Source organism: Vombatus ursinus, unplaced genomic scaffold (assembly GCF_900497805.2).
Source record: "Vombatus ursinus unplaced genomic scaffold, bare-nosed wombat genome assembly UNPS02000749.1, whole genome shotgun sequence".
NCBI classification, from domain to species: Eukaryota; Metazoa; Chordata; class Mammalia; order Diprotodontia; family Vombatidae; genus Vombatus; species Vombatus ursinus.
This window is the reverse complement of record NW_020940527.1, coordinates 13,190,821-13,214,448: the sequence shown is the minus strand read 5'-3', so window position 1 is coordinate 13,214,448 and position 23,628 is coordinate 13,190,821. Positions and strand designations below refer to the sequence as shown.

Sequence of the window (23,628 nt, the reverse complement as noted above, 5' to 3'; positions counted from 1 at the left end):
TATATATTCCCTCCAACTACCCTAATACTGACAGAGGTCTCATGAGCTACAAATATCTTTCCTGGTAGGAATGTAATCAGTTCAACTTTAATAAGTCCCTTATGATTTCTATTTTCTGTTTATCTTTTTGTGCTTCTCTTGAGTCTTGTATTTGAAAGCCAGATTTTCTATTCAGTGCTGGTATTTTCATCAAGAATGCTTGAAAGTCTTCTATTTCACTGAATGTGAATTTTTCCCCTGAAGGGTACTCCATTTTGCTGGGTAGATGATTCTTGGTTTTATCCTAGTTCCACTGACCTCCAGAATATCATCTTCTAAGCCCTCTGATCCCTTAATGTAGAAGTTGCTAAATCTTGTGTTAACCTGATTATGTTTCTACAGTACTTGAATTGTTTCTTTCTGGCTGCTTACAATATTTTCTCTTTGACCTAGGAACTCTGGAATTTGGCTACAATATCCCTAGGAGTTTTCCTTTGAGGACCTCTTTCAGGAGATGATTGGTGGATTTGTTCCATTTCTATTTTACCCTCTGGTTATAGAATATCAGGGCAGTTTTCCTTGATAATTTCTCAAAAGGTGATACCTAGGCTTGTTTTTTAATCATGGCTTTCAGGTAGTCCAATAATTTTTAAATGATCTCTCCTGGATCTATTTTACAGGTCAGTTGTTTCTCCAACAAGATATTTCATGTTGTCTTCTATTTTTTCATTCTTTTGGTTTTGTTTTGTAGTTTCTGGATTTCTCATAAAGTCATTAGCTTCCATTTGCTCCATTCTAATTTTTAAGGAAGTATTTTTTTCGGTGAGTTTTTGGACTTTCTTTTCCATCTAGCTAATTCTGCTTTTTAAGGCGTTCTTCTCCTCATTGGCTTTTTGGACCTCTTTTGCCATTTGGGTTAGTCTATTTTTTAAAGTATTATTTTCTTTAGTATTTTTTTGGGTCTCCTTTAGCAAGCTATTGACTTGTTTTTCATGATTTTCTTGCATCACTCTCATTTCTCTTCCCAGTTTTTCCTCTACTTCTCTTACTTGCTTCTCAAAATCCTTTTTGAGATCTTTTTGCCTGGGGCAAATACATATTTTTCTTGGAGGTTTTGGATGTGGGAGCTTTGACTTTATTATCTTCTTCTGGTTGTATGTTTTAATCTTCTTTGTCACCAAAGTAAGATTCTATGGTCTGACTTTTTTTGCTGTTTGCTCATTTTCCCAGCTAATTATTTGAGTTATAAACTCTTTGTTAAGGTAGGGGTCTGCTTCCAGTGTGGAGAATGTACTGTCCCAAGCTTTGAGGGTTTTGTGCAGCTGTTTTCAGAGATACTTCTAGGGATCTATATATTTTCAGTTCTTCCAAGGTGGTATGATCATAGGCAAGGTGTTACTCCTTTCCTGGCCCATGCTGTGGTCTATGAGTGACCACAAGTACTCTTTTCATCCTTGTAACTGTGAGGAGGATTCCCTCTCTATTGCCACTACAAGCTCTACCATGCCAGCACTCCTCCTTGCCTCGGGACTGCCAGCCAAGACTGTGACTCAGATCCAAGTATGGGCAAAGCAAGAGAATCCTTCCTCAGCACCAGCAAAGAGATCCCTGCAATCCCCCTATGATCAGCCACTCGATCCCCCCTCTGTCTGTGGTCCAAGAGCTCCAGAAGCAGCTGCCATCCTGGGGCTGTGCCAAGAGGGGATGGACCATGCTTCTCTCTCACCAAGGTCCAACAGATCTTTCCTACTGACCTTATAAGTTGTCTTTGGCATTTGTGGGTTGAGAAGTCTGGAAACCACCACAGCTCCCCTTGATTCAGTCCACTGAGGCCTGATCAGGGTTTGCTGAGGTCTGGTCTTTGCCTGCGTGGCCTACACTGACTTGTGCTCCTCTCCCAGCCTGGGGCAACAGACCTCTCCCATCAACTGTTCAGGTTGTCTTGGGATGAAAATTTGTTTCACTCTGTCTTTTCGTGGGTTCTCCTGCTGTAGAATTTGTTTAGAGCCATTTTTACAGGTATTTGGAAGGGTTTAGGGGAGAGCTCAAGCAAGTCACTGCTTTTACTCCACCATCTTGACTTCATTCCCAAGGATGACATTTTTAAACTGGGTTTGAGATGTCTATGGGACATCTGGTTTGAAATGCCTGATAGTCAGTTGACAATGCAGGACTGGAGATCTGGAGAAATATCAAGGCTGAATATATAGATCTAGGCGACATCAACATAGAGATAATAGACCCATCTTTGGGAGATTATTTAGTAATCAAATGAGAGCATACAGGGAAAGAAAAGAAGGTGACTCAGGACAAAACCTGGGGATACACCCATAGTTAAGGGACTTGATATGGATAATGATCAAGCAAAGAAGGGCAAGATGGAACTGTTAGACAGATAGAAAGAGAACTAGGAGACAACAGTGTCATGAAAACCCAGGGAGGATACAGTGTCCAGGAGGCAAGGGTGAGTAATAGTGTCAGATGCTGTGCAGGGCTCAAGAAGGATGAGGACTGAGAAAAGGCTGTCTGATTTGGCAATTAAAATATTGTTGATAATTTTGGAGAGAGTAGTTTCAGTTAAATGAAGAAATTAGAAGTCAGATTTCAAAGGATTGAGGAGTGAAAGGAAAAGAAATGGAGGCAGTGATCGTAAATAGATTTTTCTAGGATTTTGAGCTAAGAAAGGGAGCAGTGATTTAAGTTTGAAACAAAGTCTATTAAAAAACATCTTGCTATATACTATGGGTTCATTCAGTTTTTATATTAAATTTTATTGTTTATGGCCACAGAAATATGTGCCTCCTTCCCATTAGCATTAAAAGTAGTCCATTTAGCAGTTCTCCTTCCCCTCTATCTACCCTCCCTTTAATAATTTCAAAATAACATCGGTAATGGGGCAGCTAGGCTAGGTGGTGCAATGGATAGAATGCTAGGCCTGGAGTTAGAAAGACTCATCTTCCTGTGTTCAAATTTGGGCTCAGACACTCAGACACTGTGTAACCTTGGCCAAACCACTTAATCCTGCTTCCTCAGTTTCCTCATTTATAAAGAGCTGGAAAAAGAAATGTCAAATCACTCTAGTATCTTTGCTAAGAAAGCCCCAAATGGAGTCACAAAGAGTTGGACACCACTGAAAACAACTAAACAACAAAACCTAGTACTTTACATGTTGCCTTGCACACAATAGATTTTGTTGTAGGTGGTACAGTGGATAGAGTGCTGGACCCAGAGTCAGGAAGACCTGAGTTCAAATCCAGCCTCAGACATTTACTAACTGTGTGACTCTGGGCAAGTCACTTAACCACTTTTTGCCTCAGTTTCCTCAACTGTAAAATGGGATAATAATAGCATCCACCTTCGAACTGTAAGGATCAAATGATATAATAATTATAAAATGTTCAGCATAGTGCTTAGCACATAGTAAACATAATATAAAAGTTAGGTTTTATAGCTATTATTGAAAAAAAGGAAAGAATCACTACTTTTTCCATGTATGCTTTTTCTTGTATGCTCTCCATGCAAGGTAGCTCTCTAGTTCAAACTGCATATTTGTCTTTGGGCTAATGTTTTCCTGAAGTAATCAATATCTAGATGACTCCTTTGTATTCAGTAAACAGACACCCTTGCTTTAAGGAAGAAATCTGTATGTGTTATTACTTACAGGGAAGGCAAGGATTGAAAGTTTCTGCCAGGCTATGTTTCTAGGAAAGAGGGGGAAAAACTTAGGCTGGCTGTGTTGCAGTCTAGGGGTCTTGGAAACCCCAAAATGCAAGGGTAAAGAGTGTGAATCTGCCTTGAAAGAATTCAACCACTCAAGCCTTTTTTCAGTCCCAGTAGTGAGTTTATTAAAACACTGGGAGTAAGGGAGATTCCTAGAGAGTCTGGGATATTTGTAACACCAGTACAAACAGGCCAGATCTTAAGAATCTAAGCGTTTGATGAGGATGAGATGGGTACTTTTATACAGACTGTGGGAAGATCTGGATGGGATTAAGGAGTGGCAAGTAGTCTGGGTGGTCTGGAAGTAACAGAGAAAGGGGCCTGGATGGAATTAAGGAGTGTCAAGTAAGCTAATTTAGTAATCAAGGTGGGCTGGGGTGGGCCAGACTCCCCAGGCAGAAGCAACAGTGATCTGGGTTACTGAAATGTATGAGAAAATTCAGGGACTGGTTTGCTTTCAAAGACATGGTCTTTTAAGGGTTCAGATCTGATTCCCATCAACTGGACAATTGTAGCCTGAGCCCCAACATTATCAGCCAGTCAACAAGCCTTATCTGGAAACATAACTAAGCTATACTTCCATGGACAAGTGGAAAAAAGCCTGTTTTACAAGGCTTTTTTGACCTTGAGGACAGAGTGTCCATAGTAGACGAACTATAAGTTTGTAACAATATGCAGTTTGACTGGAGAGCTATCTTGTATAGAAACCATGGAATTTGGGGAAAAGATACACTTTTTGTCCCTCCTCAGCTGCCAGTTGAAGAATTGATTGAATGGATAGATGGGAAAAGCATTGGGGATAGAAATACAAAAGCAGAGACAATAGTCAGTATCAGTACCCTTTCTGGGCCTCAGTTTTCTCAACTGTAAAATAATGGAGCTTGACTCATTGGTATCTAAGATTTTTTGCAGCTCTATAGCTATGGAAATATCTTTGTGTGGATCACTTCACAGGAATGCTGGAAAGAAGACATTTTTGCAAAGTCTCCATAAAAGTGGGCTATTATTGATTACTACCCTTACATTCTACTTTATCATCCAGCCACATTAGCCTACTTTCTGTTCCTTGAATGTCACACTCCAAGCTCTCCCTGGGCAAAGGTACAGAGACACCTGAAATGCTCTTCTCTCTCACCTCTGGCCCCTGGCTCCCCTGGCTCCCCTGGCTTCCTTTACGATGCAGCTCAAATCACACCTCCTAGAGGGGGGCATCCCCAGCCCCAATTGACCCACCTAATGCCTTCTTTCAGATTACTTTCATCTACTCTGTATCTTAAATGTACTTATTTACATGATGCCTCCCCTGTTAGAATGTATGCCCCCCATTAGAATGTATGCCCCCATTAGAATGTATTGAGGACAGGGACTGTTTTTGCCTTTCTTTAAATGTCACATAGTAAGAACCTAATGAATGCCTGTTGACTGACTGACCACATGCTGTGCTCTGTTTGGTTAAAAAACCAAAGCAAAACAAAACAAAACAAAACAAAAAACCTAATGAGGAATTTAGGCTCCACACATCTTCTGACTCCATAGAGATGAGCAATAATGATTTTCTTTGTAACTTTTAGTGAAGTATATCATGTAAGGCAGAAGTGCTGGGAATCCCACTGGTGTTTGTCAAGGTCCTTTAGTGGAAACAGCTGGAAGAACTAAAGAGAAAGAGAAAATGGGATGGGAAGGTGCTGGGAGTCTGCTGGTACAGTCAGTTATGGATTAAGATATAGAATAGGAAGGGAAAATGAACCTTTGACCAAAATTGTGACAATGCTTGAAAAGTGGGGAATTTGACATGGAGCAGACCTGGGTTCTAATGGTTTTGCCAATAACTATATGACCATGGGCAATTCACTTTATTGGTTCAGGTTTCAGTCAGTCAGTCAATAAACATGTATTAAGTGCCTACAATGTGATGGACAGATGGACACTGTGCTAAACACTGGGGATACAAAAAGGGGCAAGAGCCAGTCTTTGACCTCAAGGGATTCACAGTCTAGTGGGGGAGACAACAAGCAAACAATCACGTGTAAATACATACAGAATTAACTGTAAATAATAGGGGGAATCCTACTCTCAAGTCAAGGGAAAAGAAAGGGAAAAAAAAGCTTCCTATAACAAGTGTGACTTTAAGTGGGAATTGAAGAAAAGCAAGAGGCAGAGATGAGGAGGGAGAGCATTCCAGGGATGGGAGATAGCCAGAGAAATTTCCCAGAGCTGAGATATGGAGTGTCTTGTTCATGTAACAGCAAGGAGGCCAATGTCACTGGATTGAAGAGTACATGACAGGGAGTAAGGTGTAAAAAGACTGAAAAAAATAGGAGAAGGCTAGGTTATGAAGGGCTTTGAATGTCAATCAAAGGATTTTGTATATGATCTTAGAGGCAATAGGGAGCCACTGAAGTTTATGGAGTAGGTGGGTGACATGATGGTCCTCAGTTTCCCCATTTACTAAATGAGTAATTAGGATGAGATGAGATGTAAGATTCCTCAGAATGGTCTATCATTCTGCGATTGTATTCTATACTCTTACATAAGGTTCAAGCTTGAGATTAGCCTTTGGGAATGATGGTAAGACTCAAGGCATCTCTTGTTGAAATATACCATGAACACATATTGTTCACAAATCTACTTAATTTAACAAAGCTCTTGCTTACGGAATTACATTTCTTGGTTTTCTCTTTCCAGGTCAAAGTGTTCTCCACTTCCCTAGCATATACATATACATATTAATGAGGCATCATGTCTAACATAAATCTGCATGAGAAAATTAAGAGTGAGTTAGGTATTTTAATTATGTGTTTAAATACAGAAAATGGCAACTGAATGTCAAGCTTACAAAATTCCAGCATTCATTTCTGGTGTCATTGATATGGAGTCACAGATAAAGGACTTCAACATTCAATCCCCATTAAGGGATCCATTCAGGCAGGGAGTTCACAGACAGCAAGCAAGGAAGTTGTACAGGAGATATCATTCCATGATCCGTCACTGTTCAACAATACACAGTCTTCCCCAGATCCATAGTCATTGGGTTCATTCTTCTTCCAGTTGGTGTAGGTCATTCTTTCTCCTGTGATGTATACAAATTGTCCTTCTTGAACTTTGTCTGTGATACCCAGAAAAGCAGGGGTGTCTTTGGCCAAGTCCTGTATAGCTTTATTCTCCTCTCCATTCTTTGGGATTGCAATGGTGGCCCCAAATTGCTCACAAAGAACTTTCACTCTGTCAAAATTGGCTTTTTCTCCATTGCTTAGGAACAGTTTTTTCCCAACCTTTTTGCCCACGGAGAAGGTCAGAACTGTAGGTAAGATGAATATGGTTGATAAGCACAGCCCAGGAACAAACAAATGCCTTTTCTGGGAATGGCTACCTCAGGAGAGACATAATCACATTTGTTCAGACCAGGGGTTTTTAACTATTTTTGTGCGTTTTGTGGACTCCTTTGGCAATTGGTGAAACCTATGGATCCCTTATTAGATTAATATTTTTAAATAATTGAATAAAATACTGAATTTCAGTCAGATGTAAATAAAGATGGAATTTTCTTTCTCATCCTAGTTAAAGACCCTCTGAAATCTATCTGTAGACCCTTTGGTGGTCTATGGATCCTGAGTTAAGAACCCTTGGTTTAGTCATGAGATTCTGTTCTTATAGTATGAGGACAAGAGTCTACATTCCAGGGACAACATGAATTAGATGAAGACCATAATTCAAGTGTCGGAAGGGCTTGGCTTGTGAACCAAAGGAAAACTTTTGACCAAGACCAATGAGTCTTTACCCATAGAACTGAAACCATGGAAAAACATCAAGGAACATTTGTCCCAGGGCAGGTAGACCAAAGAGAAGTGAATAGATTCATTACAGCTAAAGATTAAAGACTGACCAGCCTGGAAAAGGGACGTAGATAGGGACGTAGCTGACAGGGGAAACTGTGATTCAAAGTCAATGTGTGATTAGAATTCTTAGCTATTTGCTATTCCCCTCCTCCCCTTATTAACAAAAACAATCATGAGAAACAGTGTGATATAGTGAAGAGAGGATTGGTCTTGGAATAAAGAAGACTTGGATTTAAATTTGACCATGAACTCATGCTAGTCATGTGAGCATGAGTAAATCATGCAACCTCTCAATGCCCTCAATAAATCTTTAAAATTATCCATTATAGGGAAACTGGAGTGGTCATTGCTAATCTGTGTCAGTGAAAGGAGTTTGTCACCAGTATTTCCCTGCAATGATGATATCACAGATGTGGACCAACCTCCCTCCGGCCCCACCCTGTCCCCATCTCTCTATAATCCAACCTGCTTAAAACAGCTCACAGATAGTGTTTTCCAGTTTGTAAAGCACCTGCCTCAGTGTGGTTCATGGAATGGGGAGCATGTTAGTAGCAGAGTCAGGGGAGACCTGGGTTCAAATCTCACTCAGTTCTGTGACCCTGAGCAAATCCCTTAATCTCATTGAACCTCAGTTTCCTCATCTATAAAAATGAGGATAACTGCCTATAGCTCCTACCTCACAGGGTTGTTATGAGCTTTTAATGAAATAGTGTAGGTGAATTAACTTTGCAGTTTCAGAACTCTGTAGAAATATTAGTTACTACTACTACGACTACTTCGACTACTACTACGACTACTACTACTACTACTACTACTACTACTACTACTACTACTACTAGCTGCTCCATAGGGTTAGCTGAAAGGTTCAAATTAAGTAATGTATTTAAGCATTTTGTGAATTTTAAAGTGTTAAATTTCAGCTACTGTTCATGTGGCTGGTGTGAAGAAAGAATCCCTTGATTTTTTGTACTGGAGTGCCTCTCATGGAGCTGGACCTATGCTCTAGAATTATTATCTCTACTTTAAAGATTAAGAAACTGATGTTTGAAGAATTACCTTTAATCACAAGGCTAGAAAATGGTAGAACTAAAACCCAGAGCATTGGATTATAAATCTGGACCTGGAAGGGACCTCGGAGGCTGTCTCATTCACAGGCTCAATTTTGCAATTAATCTCAAGTGCTATTAAGTGACATGTTCAAAGCCACATAGAAAGGAAGTGTCAGAGGCAGGATCTGAACCTAGGGCCTCTGGCTGTACAGCCAATTTGCTTTCTTGTTTACCTAGATCTTCTCATTGTAAGTCCAGTGCTCTTTCCATTATTTGTGAAACACTATTAATAACACATTTCTAGGGGGTTTTGCAGTTTACAAAGTACTTTCCTCTCAACAACCCCAGGAGGTAGGTGGTGTTATTATTCCCGTTTTTACCGGTGAACATATCAAGGCTTTAGAGAGGTTAGTTTAAGTGGCTTTCCTAAGGCCCTGTGACTATTTGATATCAGATTGAGATTGAAGCCCCACTTTTCTCACTAAGCCCAATTTTTTCCCACATGAAGCTGCTGCCTCTGGCTTAAAGTCCCCCAAAGAGTACATGAGCAAGAAAGGACACCACCATCATGAAGAGCTAGCTTACTATTTTTGTTCTTGTCCACTTGAGCTTGAAGGATCTCTATTTGTTTACTTGAGACTGTGATCAGTTTGAGAAAGGCTAGAAACAAAAGAAATACGAGAGATGGTTATCTTGAGATATCTCAGGAGACATAGAAGTTTATTCTATGTAGCACTAGAGGGCAGCACTGGGCATGGAAACAATCAATGGAAGTTACAGGGAGGTAGACTTGGGCTTAATATAAGGAAGCAATTCCTGATAAAACCAAATAATCATACTCTGCATAGGCTGCCATTCATGGAAATGTTCAGGCAGAGGACTAGATGATCAGTGTTAAGGACATCACTGAGGGGACTCCTATGGTTGAGTTCAATTCAATAAACCTTTATCACATACCTACTATGTTCAAGAAAATATGTTGGATTTCATTAGGTGACCTCTCAGGTTCCTTTTACCTTTAAGAGCTTATGATTTTAGAGGTTAATTTATAACAGGGCTCATAGATCCTGACTAAGAAAGGATGTTGGTATTCTCCACTGTCTTACCCTCCACCCCTTGCCCCATTTTTGTCATTTCATTTGTTTCCATTGAATAAATGAGCTCTGAAGAGTTTTCTTTGCCTGAACTGCCTTGAGATTCAAGGTTTGGCTACTAAGTACTTCAATAGCTACTGAAGAATTCCTCAAATGATGTCAAATTTCTCCAGCAGATTTGGTTTCCTCCTATTACACAATGGGGATTTTGGTATTTGGAACACATTTTGATTTAATTTTTTTTTACCTGTGATTTCATTAGTACAGGAAAGTACCAAAGATGAAACTCCCTTTATCAGTGGAGATCGGCACCTGCTTGGCAACTTACAGTCTTAGAGAGTAGCTTGGGGGCACTGAGAGATGAGAAGAGATGAAATTGACTTGCTTGGGATCACATGGCCAGTACACTGAGCCAGATCACCCTGCTTCTGAGTCTCCCTCTCATGTATTTATAATAATATATACTTATATAAATATTATATTATATAATAATAATTTATTTCTGCTTTATAAGTATAAGTTTTATTTCCTCTATTGCAAAAAGTTTTATTTCCCCTATTGCAAAACTGAAGCTTAGGGAGATGGAGTCCCATAGCTAGTAAGAAACAAAACCAAAATCCAGATCTTTTTTCTTTGAAGTCCACTGCTTTTCCCAATACATGTAAAATAGTATGAATGCTTGTATGATAATTTATTCATAACAAAATTATTTCCTTTCAACAACCTCAAGAGGAACATGGTATTATTAGCATCATTGTCATTTTACAGATGAGGAAATAGAATGCCAGAGAAGTTGAGTGTTCCCATATGGTCACCTGGCTAGTGGGTATTAGACATGGGCCCAAAACCCCAGTTACTATAAACCTAAACCCAATAATCTTTACACTAAACCACTATGCCTCTGGCTTAGAGTTATCTCAAGTGTAAACTAGAGAGAAGGGATACCATTTTCATGAATGGTTAGCTTACACTCATTGATATTTTCCAGTTGTGTCTCAAGGCGCTGGATTTTTCTTTCCAAGGCTGATAGCCTATTCAAAGAAACTAGAAGCAAAACAATTGGGAGAGTGTTATCATACTGATCTCTGCTCCTCCCCAGACTTTCTTCTAAACCCTTGCAAGCTTGCTTCCAGAATCATCACTCAAAGGTAACTTCCCTCTCCAAAGTTACTACTGATTTCTCAGGGCCAACTAATGGCCTCTGCATTTGACAATGTCAATTGCCATCTGGATACTCTCAAATTTGTTGTGATACTGCTCTCTCCTGGTTCTCCTCCTATCTGTTTGATCATTCCTTTTGTTCCTTTTTAAAAGCTGGTTATCCAATTGTATCAATCTTCTCACTTTAGGTGTTCCCCAAGGCTCTGTCCTAGGCTCTCTTCTCTTTTTGCTTTTTATTATGCTAGCTCATTTGGTGATCCCATCAGTTACCAAAAGTTCAATGATTATGTCTATAGAGATAATTCCTAGACCTATATGTCTAGCTCTAGTTTCTCTTTTGAAGTAATAGTCATGTATCTCAAACTAGATATCCCACAGAAACCTCAAACTCAGCAGAACTCATTATCCCACTCTGAAGTCCTGGCCTCTTCTGTACTTTTCTGTCCCTATAAAGAGCATCAACATCCTTCCACTTAGCTAAGCCTTCAACCTCAATGTCATTACCCTCACTCACCCCACATATCCAATCACTTCATTGCCAGATCTTGTCATTTTTGTCTTACATTTCCTAATATATCCCTCTGACTTACCCTTCCCAAAGAGGCATTTCTTGTAATGGAGAATAATAAAAAATACGGTCAGCCAAATTAGTCATTGTATTAGAAAAAGTTTAGTTCTATATACAGTGTTATATATGCATAGTTTCTCTTGCAGTGAAGCAAGGGTGGGGAAGGGGAGAGGTGTGCAGTCATAGAGGAGTCTCTGCCAGTAATGATACAAGTGGAAGGGGACATTTGACTGCCCTGGTAATAGGGTATTTGGACAAGGGATCATCTGCTTGCTGGATCTAAACCCAAAATCCCTAAATGGCCTCCTTCCTGCTAGGGCAAGCACGAAGCAGATACAGCCTTACCTGAACTGTCTCCTCTATCTCCTTTCAAGCCTGGTAGTCCTGGAACTCCCTTTGATCCTGGTTGCCCTGGAGGCCCCATTTTCCCTGGAGGGCCCTGGATACCTCTGAGCCCTTGGCCTATTATTGGACAATAAATAAACTTATCTTTGTATTCAGTTTTTAAAAATATTTGAAAAAAAGAATTTTATTGTTAGTTCTTGTTTTATATATGGTCTTTTCTGTATATGGCCATTTCACCTCCCTACCACCTACCAAGATCGCTTTCTTGAAACGAAGAAAGTTGTGATGGTGTGCAAATTACTTGGGACAAGCAATACCTTTTAAAAAATGATTCCATTTTGTGACAGTAATAATCGTATGTGTGTGATTCTAATGACACCAGACTGACTCAGTATTACCTTGACCAAAGGAAACCAGGTCAAACTGGTTTCCCCACTTTTAGTTAGTTCTTTGTCAGCTGAATAGTGGATTTGGGACCATGCATACATCTTTCATTGTTCTCTTGTGTTGTCAATTCTGTAGAATTTTAAAGAATGGCTATTACTTCAAGGAAACAAGGAAAAATTGTAGCTCTCAAAGATCACACTTCAATAGCTATTAGAAGTATTGCTGAGAATGGCATGGGGAAGTCATGCATTTCAAGGATCTTTGAAGCCCACAAGAAACAGAACCAGTCTCAACAAAGCAAAAAAGGGTAGTGAAATCCAAATGAAAAACAATGTTAACAGCTGACAAAGTGTGGCTGCAAAATAGCTTGATTATCCTCAGAAAACAAGTAAAGAACTCTGTAGGAACCTGGAGGCTGGAAGAGTTGTTAGTGATCATTCTACAGTATGGTGTAGACTTTTTAATATTGAAAGATCAGTAATAAGACTAGTTGAAAATCAGTTGCTAACTCTTACTAGCAATAAAAAATGTTTTTAATTGGCAAAATTACATAAAGATTAATGTACTAAAGATTAGAAAATGGTAATTTTTTTTATTAATGAACTTATTTTTTTCATCTAAGGTCTTTTAATTCCAAACCTATTTTTAGGAGTCCAGATAAGCTTACAAGACCTGGGCATCTTCATCACACTGTAAAACATTAATCTCCAAAAAATTTGGGGGGATTTTTACTTTCAGTAAGCCTGGAAATTTTGTCTCAACTGAAGAAAATGATGAACTCTGATAAATCTAATGATATACTGATAAACAGAATTGTTTTGGTATTATGGGACTTCCCCAATAGCAATGCAACATTGCACCATGCTACAGGTCATGAAAAGCTAAGAAATTTATTCAGGAACTGGAGAGAAATATGCTTCAGTGCCTGAGAACTTGTCAGATTTAAGCCCTAGTAAGAGTCTGTAGGCTATAATCAAGGCTAGATTTTGAAAAATGACTATTTTAAAAGTTATAATTAATATCTAATGTGATAAGTGTGTTTTCATGAATTAAGAATTAAAGAATATATTGGTGAACTCAATACTAAATTACATATAACAAAGGCTCACAAGAAATGGAGGAAACATTACATATTAAACATTTTTGGAGGACATAAAAGTCTAATTATATGCCAGGAAATGTAGTTACTATAGATTGTCCCAATTAATTGGTATACCACTATAAGCAAAACCACCATACAGATGGGTATGCAGAACTCTGAACTCATAGCCCTCTGCTTCTCTACAAAATGGAGTGAAACAAGCAAAAAATATTTCACTGTGAACTCTAAGTGGACACCTTATGGGGGCATAAAACAAACTGGTGACCTCATGAAAGAGTTCCTAGACTTTCTTCCCAGCATTCAGTGTTTACTTCAAATTTAGTTAAGTAAGCAGTGTTCCACAGGTTTCCCCAAAGAGGAGTGGATTGAGAAATTGTCAAGAGATAACCTTTGAAAGTAGCCCCAATATACTGCTTTTTTTGGTAAGGCACCAACATAATCCTTCCTTTGACTACTTGGAAACTGGGGGTGCCAGATTATCAGAGCGAGATCAATAGAACAGCCTTGACCATCTCACTCCCTTGTTTAGAGGAGAGGTTTTTGGACAGAGATTGTATCTAGAAAAACAATTCAACATCACTGATAAATGTGACCTCATGTGTTGAGTCTGAACTCCTGGAAGAGGCAGTTGTCCTATGGGAACACTTGGTAGAAATGAAGACTCAGGGAGAAGGACCCCAATCGGCCTGTACCTGGTTCTCCCTTTTCTCCCTTGAGCCCATCTCTTCCATCTTTTCCAGGAGCCCCATTTGCCCCAGGGGTACCACAAGAGACCAGGGAGCAGCAGGTCTGCTCAGTCCTCTCACTCAAAACTGGCTCTGAGTAGTCGGTCTTTGCCATGATGATGAGGAGGAGTGGGAACCAGGAAAAGACAGCCATCCTTCAAACCTTTAAAGGGGAGAAAATAGAGGTCAATCATTTTAGAAAGATAAATGGCAGAGGTCTTCAACCAGCCTATTTGCCTCCTCACTATTGTCTCCCCTTGGTGGTTGCACCACCTATCTCTTTTCCCTCCAAAGCAGCCTGCACACACCCCTGCCAGTTTCACTGCTTTGGATCCTGTCAGTCTCTTGGTCAGTGTTTTATTCACTCCCCAGTGTCTACAAGATTAAACAACCCAAACTGATTTGGAAACCATTATACAAGTTAATCCCTACCCTGCTTATCCTGGCTTATTCCCCATTCTGTCCTAATGAGAACTCTCAACTAAAGACTGACACATCTCTTGTCTTTCCAATCCACATACTGTATACTCATTACTCTCACTGCCCAGGCTAGTCTGGCTGCTTTTTTCAGCATGTCTTCTATTTCCTAGGATCCTCTATAGTGCATAGCATGGGACTGGATATACAGAATAAATAATACAATAAATTTTAAAAAGCTTGATATACAAAATCCTTACTTTCCTTCCCTTCTCTCCCTCCCTCCCTTTGTTCCTTCCTTCCTTTTTTTCTTCCTTTCTGTCCTCCCACCCTTCCTTTTTCTTACTTTGTTCATTCCTACCTATGGTTTAGACTTGCAAAAAGTTTTGTAAATCTCATTTGTTCTTGCCAGGCAATTCATGGGCTGCAGGGTGGGGAAGTTGCTAACCCTTCAGTCAGAGAACAAATAATTCCATGCCCCTTTTTCTTTTCCCTGCACCAGATCTGGCCTGTTTCTAAAGATTGCCATACTTCCAAAGGAACCAAGGGACCTAAAAGGAGATGAAGAGCATCAAAATAGAAAGACCCTTGATAATAGCTCTCTAGTTACAGATACAAACTTTGCCTGAGAATCTGATGGAAAGTCCTTTTCTGGAACCAAGTTAAACACACAGATCTTTGACCCAAGTTCCACAGGCTATATTTCCTATCAGAAACTTACCTGGTATACAACAGGAAAGATGTAACAGGACAGAGTGTGCTCTAGTTTAAGCCAAGAATACGAGACGAGACTGGATTCCACAGGTTATAAAGAATCGATTCTGTTTACAGGGTAGAGCTCTGTCCTTGTCCTGCTTCCACAGATTAATAAACAACTGAAGCAAATATCCAGCTCTTATTTTCACTGCTCCCAGTGGGTACTGGAAGATTGGGAGAGAATCACAGAGACAGAATTTCAGAGCTAAAAGGGTCCAGACTGCCCAAAATCTTAGCTAAAAATGAGTTCCCTCAACAACATACTTGAAAAGTGGTTAGCCAACTTTTGCTTGAAGATCTTCAATAAGTGGAAGCTCTTTATCTCCCAAGACAGTCCATTCCATTTTTTGGTAACTCAAATTGTTAGTAAGCTTTTCCTAGTCCTACTCTCTGGTATCACTCTAAGTTTCCACATGATAGTCTTTTGTGCATAGGAAATAGATAACTGTCCCATACCTGATTCCTATTTCCACCTACAGGGAGACCCCAGATGTGATTAATCTGGATAACCCTAGCTGATCTAGTGAAGCAAAACTAAAACCTTAAGTGCTGGAGTTGGGCACAAAATGAGCCAAAGAGTATGAGAAATGGGATTCTAACTTCTCTCGTTAAAGGTCAGGCTCTCCAAGGCTGGTATTGTTTGGACCATGTGCATATGTCCAGAGGTGACAGGGGCCCCTTAATGCAAAAAAGAGGGAGTGCCATACCTTAGCCTTATTGCTCCAACTCTAGATTCTTAATGTTAAATTATGAATTTAACAAACCATAAGGGAACATGAACATTTCTACATATAAAGAACAAAAAAGAGGGTAGCATAGGAAACTGAACTGTCACATATAAAGTTTTCAAACTATATATTAAATGTAACACAGTAACAACAAAATTGCCTTGCTTGTCCATAATCCCTGTTACCACCTTCTGTATTCTTCTCTCTACTATGTTTGTTTTTAATGTTTCATTGATGGACTTTTCTTTCTTTTCATATGTTTTTGTATCACTGCCCTATCTACTACCAAAGCCCAAGTACAGTCAACTAAATAAACCAAGAGCACTTTTTCTGAGAAATTTGCTCCAAAGATTCAACCCAGTAAACTGTTTCCTTAATAAGTCTAACTTCCACAATCAAAACTTTATTTTTTTGTGCAAGTTCTCAATTTTAAGCAACAACAATTGTCTATTTTTATCTTTTATGCTCACTTACAATCCTTATTAATTAAGAATTCTTCCTTATATTCAGAGTTTGGAAAGGTATATCTTTCCTTCCTCTTTTCTCCTCTTGTTTACAATAGAACCTGTCATATTCTAAGTCGTGTAACCATTTGGAGCTTATTGTAAAATACAGTGTGAGCTGTGGCCTTTATGACCAGATCCTTTCTTGGATTTTGACTTCTGAACTTCTGGGTGTTTTGACTGCCACTTTTCTTCCTACCTTGTAGCTATTTTCTACAGTATCTAGATTGGTGAATATAGACCAGTTTTTATTTCTCCCTTCCTTTTCAGTTTAAGGCCCTTTTGATTAGAGTTAAAAGAAGTAACATGACATAGTGGACAGAGAACTGGCCTCAAAGCTAAGCAGACACAGATTCAAATCTTGCCTCTGATACATATTGGCTATGTGACCCTGGGTAAGTCACTTAACTAGAGCATGGGTTCTAAGCAATTCTCCAAGACTCTAGACTGCAGATGAGGTGTTGACCTCCATTTGTAGAGGGAGTTTCCTCACCTGGGCATTCTCTATACCAATGAAATCACAGGTGGAATATCTCTCTTTATCCTTTGATTAGACTTTCGATACCCTAGGCAAATGCAGTTAACTCTTGTTAGGTGTATCTCTGGTCCAAAGCCTCTCATTTCTACTTCTTAAGCTTTGGTCCAGAAACCCTATTCAAGTTGTGGGAGACCATCTTCTTTCATACACACACATTCACACATATACATATACATATACATATAGAGTGATATACATTCATACATATACATATAGTTAGCTTTTATTTAGTATTTTATTTTTCCCCAGTTATATATAAAAACAAGTTTTAACATTTGTTTTTAAAACTTTGAGTTACAAATTCTCTACCTTCCTACTTCTCAACCCCCCTCATTGAGAAGGCAAGCAATTTGATATAGGTTATACATGTGTAGTCAGGCAAAACATATCCATAATAGTCAAGTTGTGAAAGAAAACATAGACCAAAAAAAACTCAAAAAAAATTTAAAAAGTTAAAAAAAGTATGTTTCAATCTGTATTTAGACACCATCAGTTCTTTCTCTGGGGATGGATAGCATTTTTAATCATAAGTCCTTCAGAGTTGTCTTGGATCATTGTATCGCTGAGAATAGCTAAGTCATTCACAGCTGATCATCTTAGAATATTGCTGTTACTTTGTACACAGTACATTTTACTTAGCATCAGCCCATGCAAGTCTTTCCAGGTTTTTTGGAGAGCATCTTGCTCATCATTTCTTATGGTATTCCATCATAATCACATACTACAACTTATTCATCCATTCTCTAAGTGATATGCTTTTCCTCAATTTCTAATTCTTTACCCCCAGAAGAGAGCTGCTATAAATATTTTTGTATATATAGTTCCCTTTCATTTTTGTTGTTTTTTTTTTAATCTCTTTTGGTCTACAGACCTAGTAGTGGTATTGCTAGGTCAAAAGGTATGCATGGTTTTATAGCCCTTTGGGCATAGTTCCAAATTGTTCTATAGAATGGTTGAATCAATTCATAACTCCACCAACAGTGCATTAAAGTCTCATTTTTCCCACATCCCCTCCAACATTTGTCATTTACCTTTTCTGTCCTATTAGCCAATCTAATAGGTAAGAGGTAGTACCTCAAAATTGTTTTAATTTGTATTTCTCCAACCAATAGAGTATTTTTTCATATGGCTATAGATAGTTTTGATTACTTCATCTGAAAACTGATCATATCTTTTGATCATTTATCTATAATACCATGTTCTTAACCAGCTGTTAATTTCCCTAACCTTCATTTATCTATGACATCTCTCAGCTTTGATGAAACCTTAAGGTCTTCAGTTTCTTTCTAAAAGATTTGAAATCTTCACATGATGATTAAAAAATTATTTTATTTATTTATTTTTTTTTTAGGCAATTGGGGTTAAGTGACTTGCCCAGGGTCACACAGCTAGTAAGTGTCAAGTGTTTGGTCTGAGCTGGATTTGAACTCAGGTCCTCCTGACTTCAGGACGAGTGCTCTATCCGCTGCGCCACCTAGCTGCCCCGATTAAAAACTTCTGAGACATAATTTCTGGGTAATTCAGTTGTTTTATTAACAATGCCAGCATTTTAATAAAAGTATGGTCAATTGGCCATATCTCTTAGACAAAAGACCCCTCATGGGGAGAGCTCACAGCTTATATGCCCAGTAGGTGTTCCTTAGGTTGGCAATCAACACTGATTGGTTAACACTTAATGATAAAATGAATACTATAATGAAAGAGTGGGCTATATTGCAATGAGAGTCTTGAAGTATGTGACTTGGATCACCAAAATCTCTGTCAAAGAGACTTCCCAATTTCCATATCACTTATTTGACAAAAGAGAGAATCAATCCTTCCCTAGACCTAACTGAACACAGTGAGCATGAATGCACCTATTAGCCCAACCTTAGAATTTCTTTTACTGTCTGATTAGATCTTGATTTGGGTAAATATCTGCTAAAGATTTCCCACACTGGTTGATTTCTGAATGAGGAAGTAGAAAAGGGGAAAATCCTTCTTCCTAACACAATAACTGGTTATTAAATAAATGAGAGAAATGATAATCATTTCTCACATTTTAAAAATACTTTCTAGTTCCTTTCTGGTAAAGTCACTTGTGTCCTTTTGAATCACTGGAAGTAGGGTATTAATCACCCACTGTGACCAGTCTTGAGAGCTGTTTGAGGTCTTAGAAACATATCCCAGAAAGATGGCAGGTGTCTCTTTTGTCATTATTGATTGACACATGGCTGTTTCAGTACCTTTCAGCAGAGGGTAGCCAAGCATCACTCCTCTTCTCTTCTTCCTCTGACCCTTCCTAAATAAATTGTCTTTTCACCAGATAGCTCTTGTAGAATTACTTTTTCATCCTTTGGAGGGTAAGTGGCAGCTTTCTCCTCAGTGTGTACTTCTTGTTTTTCACATGGAACTTCTTCTTCTTCTTCTTCTTCTTCTTCTTCTTCTTCTTCTTCTTCTCCTCCTCCTCCTCCTCCTCCTCCTCCTCCTTCTCCTCCTCCTCCTCCTCCTCCTTTTTCTCCTCCTCCTCCTCCTCTTTTTTCTCCTCCTCCTCCTCCTCTCCTTCTTCTTCTTCTTCATCTTCTTCTTCATATTCTTCTTCTCCTTCTCCTTCTTTTCCTTCTCCTCCTCCCTTCATCCTCCTCCTCCTCCTCCTCCTTCTTCTAGGATAATGGAATTTTTAAGTTGAAGGGATTTTAGAGGTCATGTAGTCCCTCTTCCCAATTAAAGATAAGGAAATGTGGGACCTGAGGGATAAAATGACAGCCAAAGTCACACAAGCAATAAAGGAAAGAACTGAGATGTGAATCTAGGTCTTCTGATTCCAAAATCAGTGCTCTCTCCACCAGACCATGTTGATATGCTTGATAGCAATCTTGCCATTCATAAAATCTCAGAGGTAAAAGGGAGTTCCAGGGGCCCTTTAATGGAATCTGTGCAGTGCAGTGGAAAGAGCCCTGGACAAATCATTGCTCTTCAGGCCCAAGGTTTCTCATTAGTAAAAGGGAGAGGTGTTGGATTAGATGACCTCTGAGAACTCTTCCATCTCTAAATCTGTGATCTGTGCTTCTATGAATACAAGTCCCCTCTACAACATCCCTCAGAAGTGAGCATCCAACCTCCAGTCGAATACTACCTGTGAGGGAAAAACCTTCTGAAGTAGTGCATTCTACTCTTAGAGAGAGTTCCCTACATTGAGCTGAAATTTGCTTCAGCAATTTTTACTTAGTTCTTCTTTCCAGGACCATTTGCATTGAGATGTAGCTGACATTTCTTTGACTGAATATAGTCCAGATAATTATAAATCCTTTATAGAAGAGTTACATGGACAAGAATTGAACAGGAGGAGGGATTGCAATTTGGATAAGTGGATGGAGTACTCATTTTGATCCTTCAAAGACTCTGAAGTCAGAAGACTTTGGTTCAAAACCCATCTTTGATTTTTACTATTTATGTGACCTTGAATAAATCACTTAGCATCTCTGAGCCTCAATTATCTCACTATAAAAAAGAAGGGGTTGAACCAGATGGCCTCCAAGGTCCCTTTAAGACCTAGATATATGACCAAGGTAATGGTGTTCCCCATTCCCTATAGGGCTGAAGAAGGAAAATGGTAGCCTGATTTGGGGAATTCAGACACCACCATTCTTTCTGACCGTGGTTATTCTTTTTCTTGATTCTTCTCCTGGCCCACTAATTCAGGAAAAGCACCATCCATGCTTTAATTCACTCCCAACTCTGTCTATCTCCTCCATAGACTTGCAGCTACCTTCCCTCCTTCTGCCGCTCCCTAAGATTTCACTTTTCCTCCTTCTCTACTCCCTCAAAGACAGGGAACTATTAACCATGATCATATCAATCCTCCTTTTGTTCTTGTATGGGGATGTGTCAATCTATTCCCCTAAAACCTCATTCCACTCATCATCCCTAAAAATTTCTGGACCAAACTGTCCCTCTCTGTTTATTACTCTTTGTGTGTTGCCTCCTCCATTAGACTAAAAGATCCTTAAAGGTCTTTGTAATGTGTATTTGCATTCCCAGCACTTTTCACTGCACTTGGTACATAGTAAGTGTTTAATAAATGCTTTTCACTCATTGGTTCATTTATGTCCATATTTTACTGAGCAACCTTTCTTAAGAAGTTTAACTTCCTCTTCTTTATGTCAAGAACTCATTACTGATTTTATTTCAATACAATAAAGCAGTTGGCCTTTAAAGATAAGACATTCTTCCCTCCCCTCCTATTCTCCATCCTATACAGTTTTATCTATAACAGCATCCTATGGTTTCTTTAACTGAAAGGCACTTAACTGAGCACACACAAAAAAAGCCTGTTTCTCTCATCTCTCTTTCTTTCAAGTCAAGTCCTCCCTCTGGTGGTCTCCCAAGAGGCTTTCAGATTTGTTGCCCACAGGTGTATTGATGATTCTCCTACCCAACAGTTTCATCCCATTATTTTTTCCCCACCAGAACTGTGAGTTAATCAATGTAGAGAAATCCTAATGAGGCATTCCTTCTATAATTGCAGATAGGTATTTTCTGTGCAACTAATAGTCTTAGAAATTTGAGGTTGTGAACTAGTCAGTCCCATACCAGTATTTGTTGTATATTTTAAAAAATTAAATTGTATTTTTTTAATTAACAAAAATATATTTTCTCTTCATTCTACCTTCCTACTCCTCATTAAAAAACCCAGCAAAATAAAACCCTGGTAGCAAATAAATTAGTGAAACAAGCAATTTCCTCCACCAGCCGTGCCAAAAAATATGTATATGTGTGTATGCATATATATGTATATATGTCTATACATGTGTGTATATATGTGTATACATATACATATACAAACATTTATATATATATATATATATATATATACACACACACATATATATATAAATACATATACCCATACATACATTTATGTATGTTGATCTCTACCTTGAATTTATCACTTCTCCACAGCCAATATTTATTAGAGGTACAACTTGAAATCACTTCTATTTGACTCTGAAGTCAAATCACTATCCACTATCAATCTGTCTCTCTCTTTAACTCAGTCATAGCCAGAATCATACTAAATCCATGAAGGACACTCTGGACAGGAGTGTAGGAAGGAAAGAAAGGAGGAAGGAAGGAGAGAGAGAGGGAAGGAAGGAAGAACGGAAGGGAGGAAGGAAGGAAGAAAAGAAGAAAGAAAGAAAATTGAGAAAATGCTCAGATAAAAGCCGGTTTCCATGCTGTCCAAATAGATAGCCTATCTTCTGGGAAAGAAAGAAGGCACGGGAAATGAAAGGCCACTGATTAGTGGATAGTCAGCAAACATTTCCACACAGTTTTTGCTCAGGATGCCCTGGGTGAGAGATAGCTGTCCTTTGCTTCTATAGGAATATAAACTCCTCTTTCTGTATCAGTCATAATTTTCCAAAATAAGCAATCATTCAGTTTCCTTTTAGACTTTCTAGTCATTTGTGCCATGAAGGGTCTTTCTTTCTCTATAAAAGGTACGAGATTTCAGGAAAGTTGCATGGTTGGCAAAGTTTGCCTTTCCCTCTTATATAACCAGACCAGCTAGATCATCACTATGGAACCAGGGGTCAAGGCTTCTCTTTTTAGGATATTTAGTATGGGGTGAATCAACCATTATCTCCTCTCAAATCCTTTTAACCTCCAGCTTTGGACCTTTGAATTTATCACAGAAACCAAAATGATCCAACTAATGGCTTAAAATTTCTTTTTATTCCAAACTTAAATACAAATAAAATGGACATTTCCATGTATGCATTGAACTGGAAAAGAAGATCTCTTTTATGTACGTCTTGCTTTAAATATATATATATATATATATATATACACACAAGTATATAAGTGTCTGCCTCACTTAAATCTAAATCCAATTTACTCACTAATCAAAGGGCATCATCCATACCATTTTACCATTTTACCTATTTCAAAGTCCTGTGGCAACAGGCAAGTGACAAAGCAGCAGGTGCAGATACACTGGGAGTTGTAGTCACAATCTTGCACATTGGTGGCCCAGGCCATAGAATAGTTTCTCACTGGAAGCAGCAATGGGATTTGGCAACCCCCTGGGTGTCTGAGCAGCCTTTTAAGGTTAGCACTGCTCACCGCCTGGTGTGAGGAAGGGGCTAGAAAAGGTGCCCTAAAAATTGTTTGCTTCCTCAGTCCTGGTCTGATTACTGTGGCTGGTGGGAAATCCCACTCTGTGGTTGAAACACAAAAAATGTACAAAAACATCTGCAAAGACAATTCCACTCACCATTGGCACATGGAATGTACACACGCTTATAGACAGCACAAATTCCAGTAGACCTGAAAGACAAACAGCTCTTGTTGCAAGAGAACTTAGCAGGTATGGCATCCAAATAGCAGCCCTGAGTTAAACAAGGCTGGCAAATGAAGGTCAGCTTACTGAAGTTGGAGCTGGATACATGTTTTGTTTTGTTATTTTTTCTGGAGTGACCACAGTGAAAGGGAGCGCTGTGAAGCTGGTGTAGGTTTTGCAAACAAAGCCAATCTAGTCAGCAGATTGTATGCCTACCAAAAGGAGTGAATAATAGACTTATAGCAATGTGATTGCCACTTGCAGGAAAACATCATGCCACCGTCATCAGTGCCTATGCTCCCACCATGATGAACCCTGATAAAGAAAAATTTTATGAAGACCTAGAGAATCTTATCATCAATGTGCCAAAAGAAGACAAGCTTATAAATTCTAGGTGA

At 38.9% G+C, this 23,628-nt stretch overlaps 1 protein-coding gene across 3 annotated transcripts; it reads right to left on the bottom strand.

Moving 5' to 3' along the window:
- Positions 1–6,466: 6,466 nt before the first annotated feature.
- LOC114039936 (mannose-binding protein A-like) lies at positions 6,467–23,248 on the bottom strand. 3 transcript variants are annotated; one of them, XM_027857868.1, is made up of 7 exons: positions 23,165–23,248; positions 15,105–15,303; positions 13,934–14,129; positions 11,753–11,869; positions 10,648–10,722; positions 9,170–9,244; positions 6,467–6,997 (listed from the first exon to the last, which is right to left on the bottom strand). In XM_027857868.1, the coding sequence occupies exons 3-7, from the start codon at positions 14,118–14,120 to the stop codon at positions 6,621–6,623; spliced, it is 831 nt and encodes a 276-aa protein (XP_027713669.1). In that variant the 5' UTR covers positions 14,121–14,129; positions 15,105–15,303; positions 23,165–23,248; the 3' UTR covers positions 6,467–6,620. The 3 variants fall into 3 exon arrangements, with proteins under 3 accessions (XP_027713669.1, XP_027713688.1, XP_027713678.1); XM_027857887.1 differs by lacking the exons at positions 15,105–15,303; positions 23,165–23,248 and adding an exon at positions 15,004–15,048; XM_027857877.1 differs by lacking the exons at positions 15,105–15,303; positions 23,165–23,248 and adding an exon at positions 14,745–14,970.
- Between the last annotated feature and the right edge of the window lie 380 nt (positions 23,249–23,628).

Excerpts from the sequence above, each read along its gene's own strand:
- LOC114039936 (XM_027857868.1), bottom strand. The coding sequence starts at position 14,120 with ATGGCTGTCTTTTCCTGGTTCCCACTCCTCCTCATCATCATGGCAAAG. Across the intron at positions 11,870-13,933 it reads GGGAGAAAAGGGAGAACCAG|GCCAAGGGCTCAGAGGTATC; the intron begins GTACAGGCCGAT and ends GTCCAATAATAG. Across the intron at positions 10,723-11,752 it reads AGATAGAGGAGACAGTTCAG|TTTCTTTGAATAGGCTATCA; the intron begins GTAAGGCTGTAT and ends TTTTGCTTCTAG.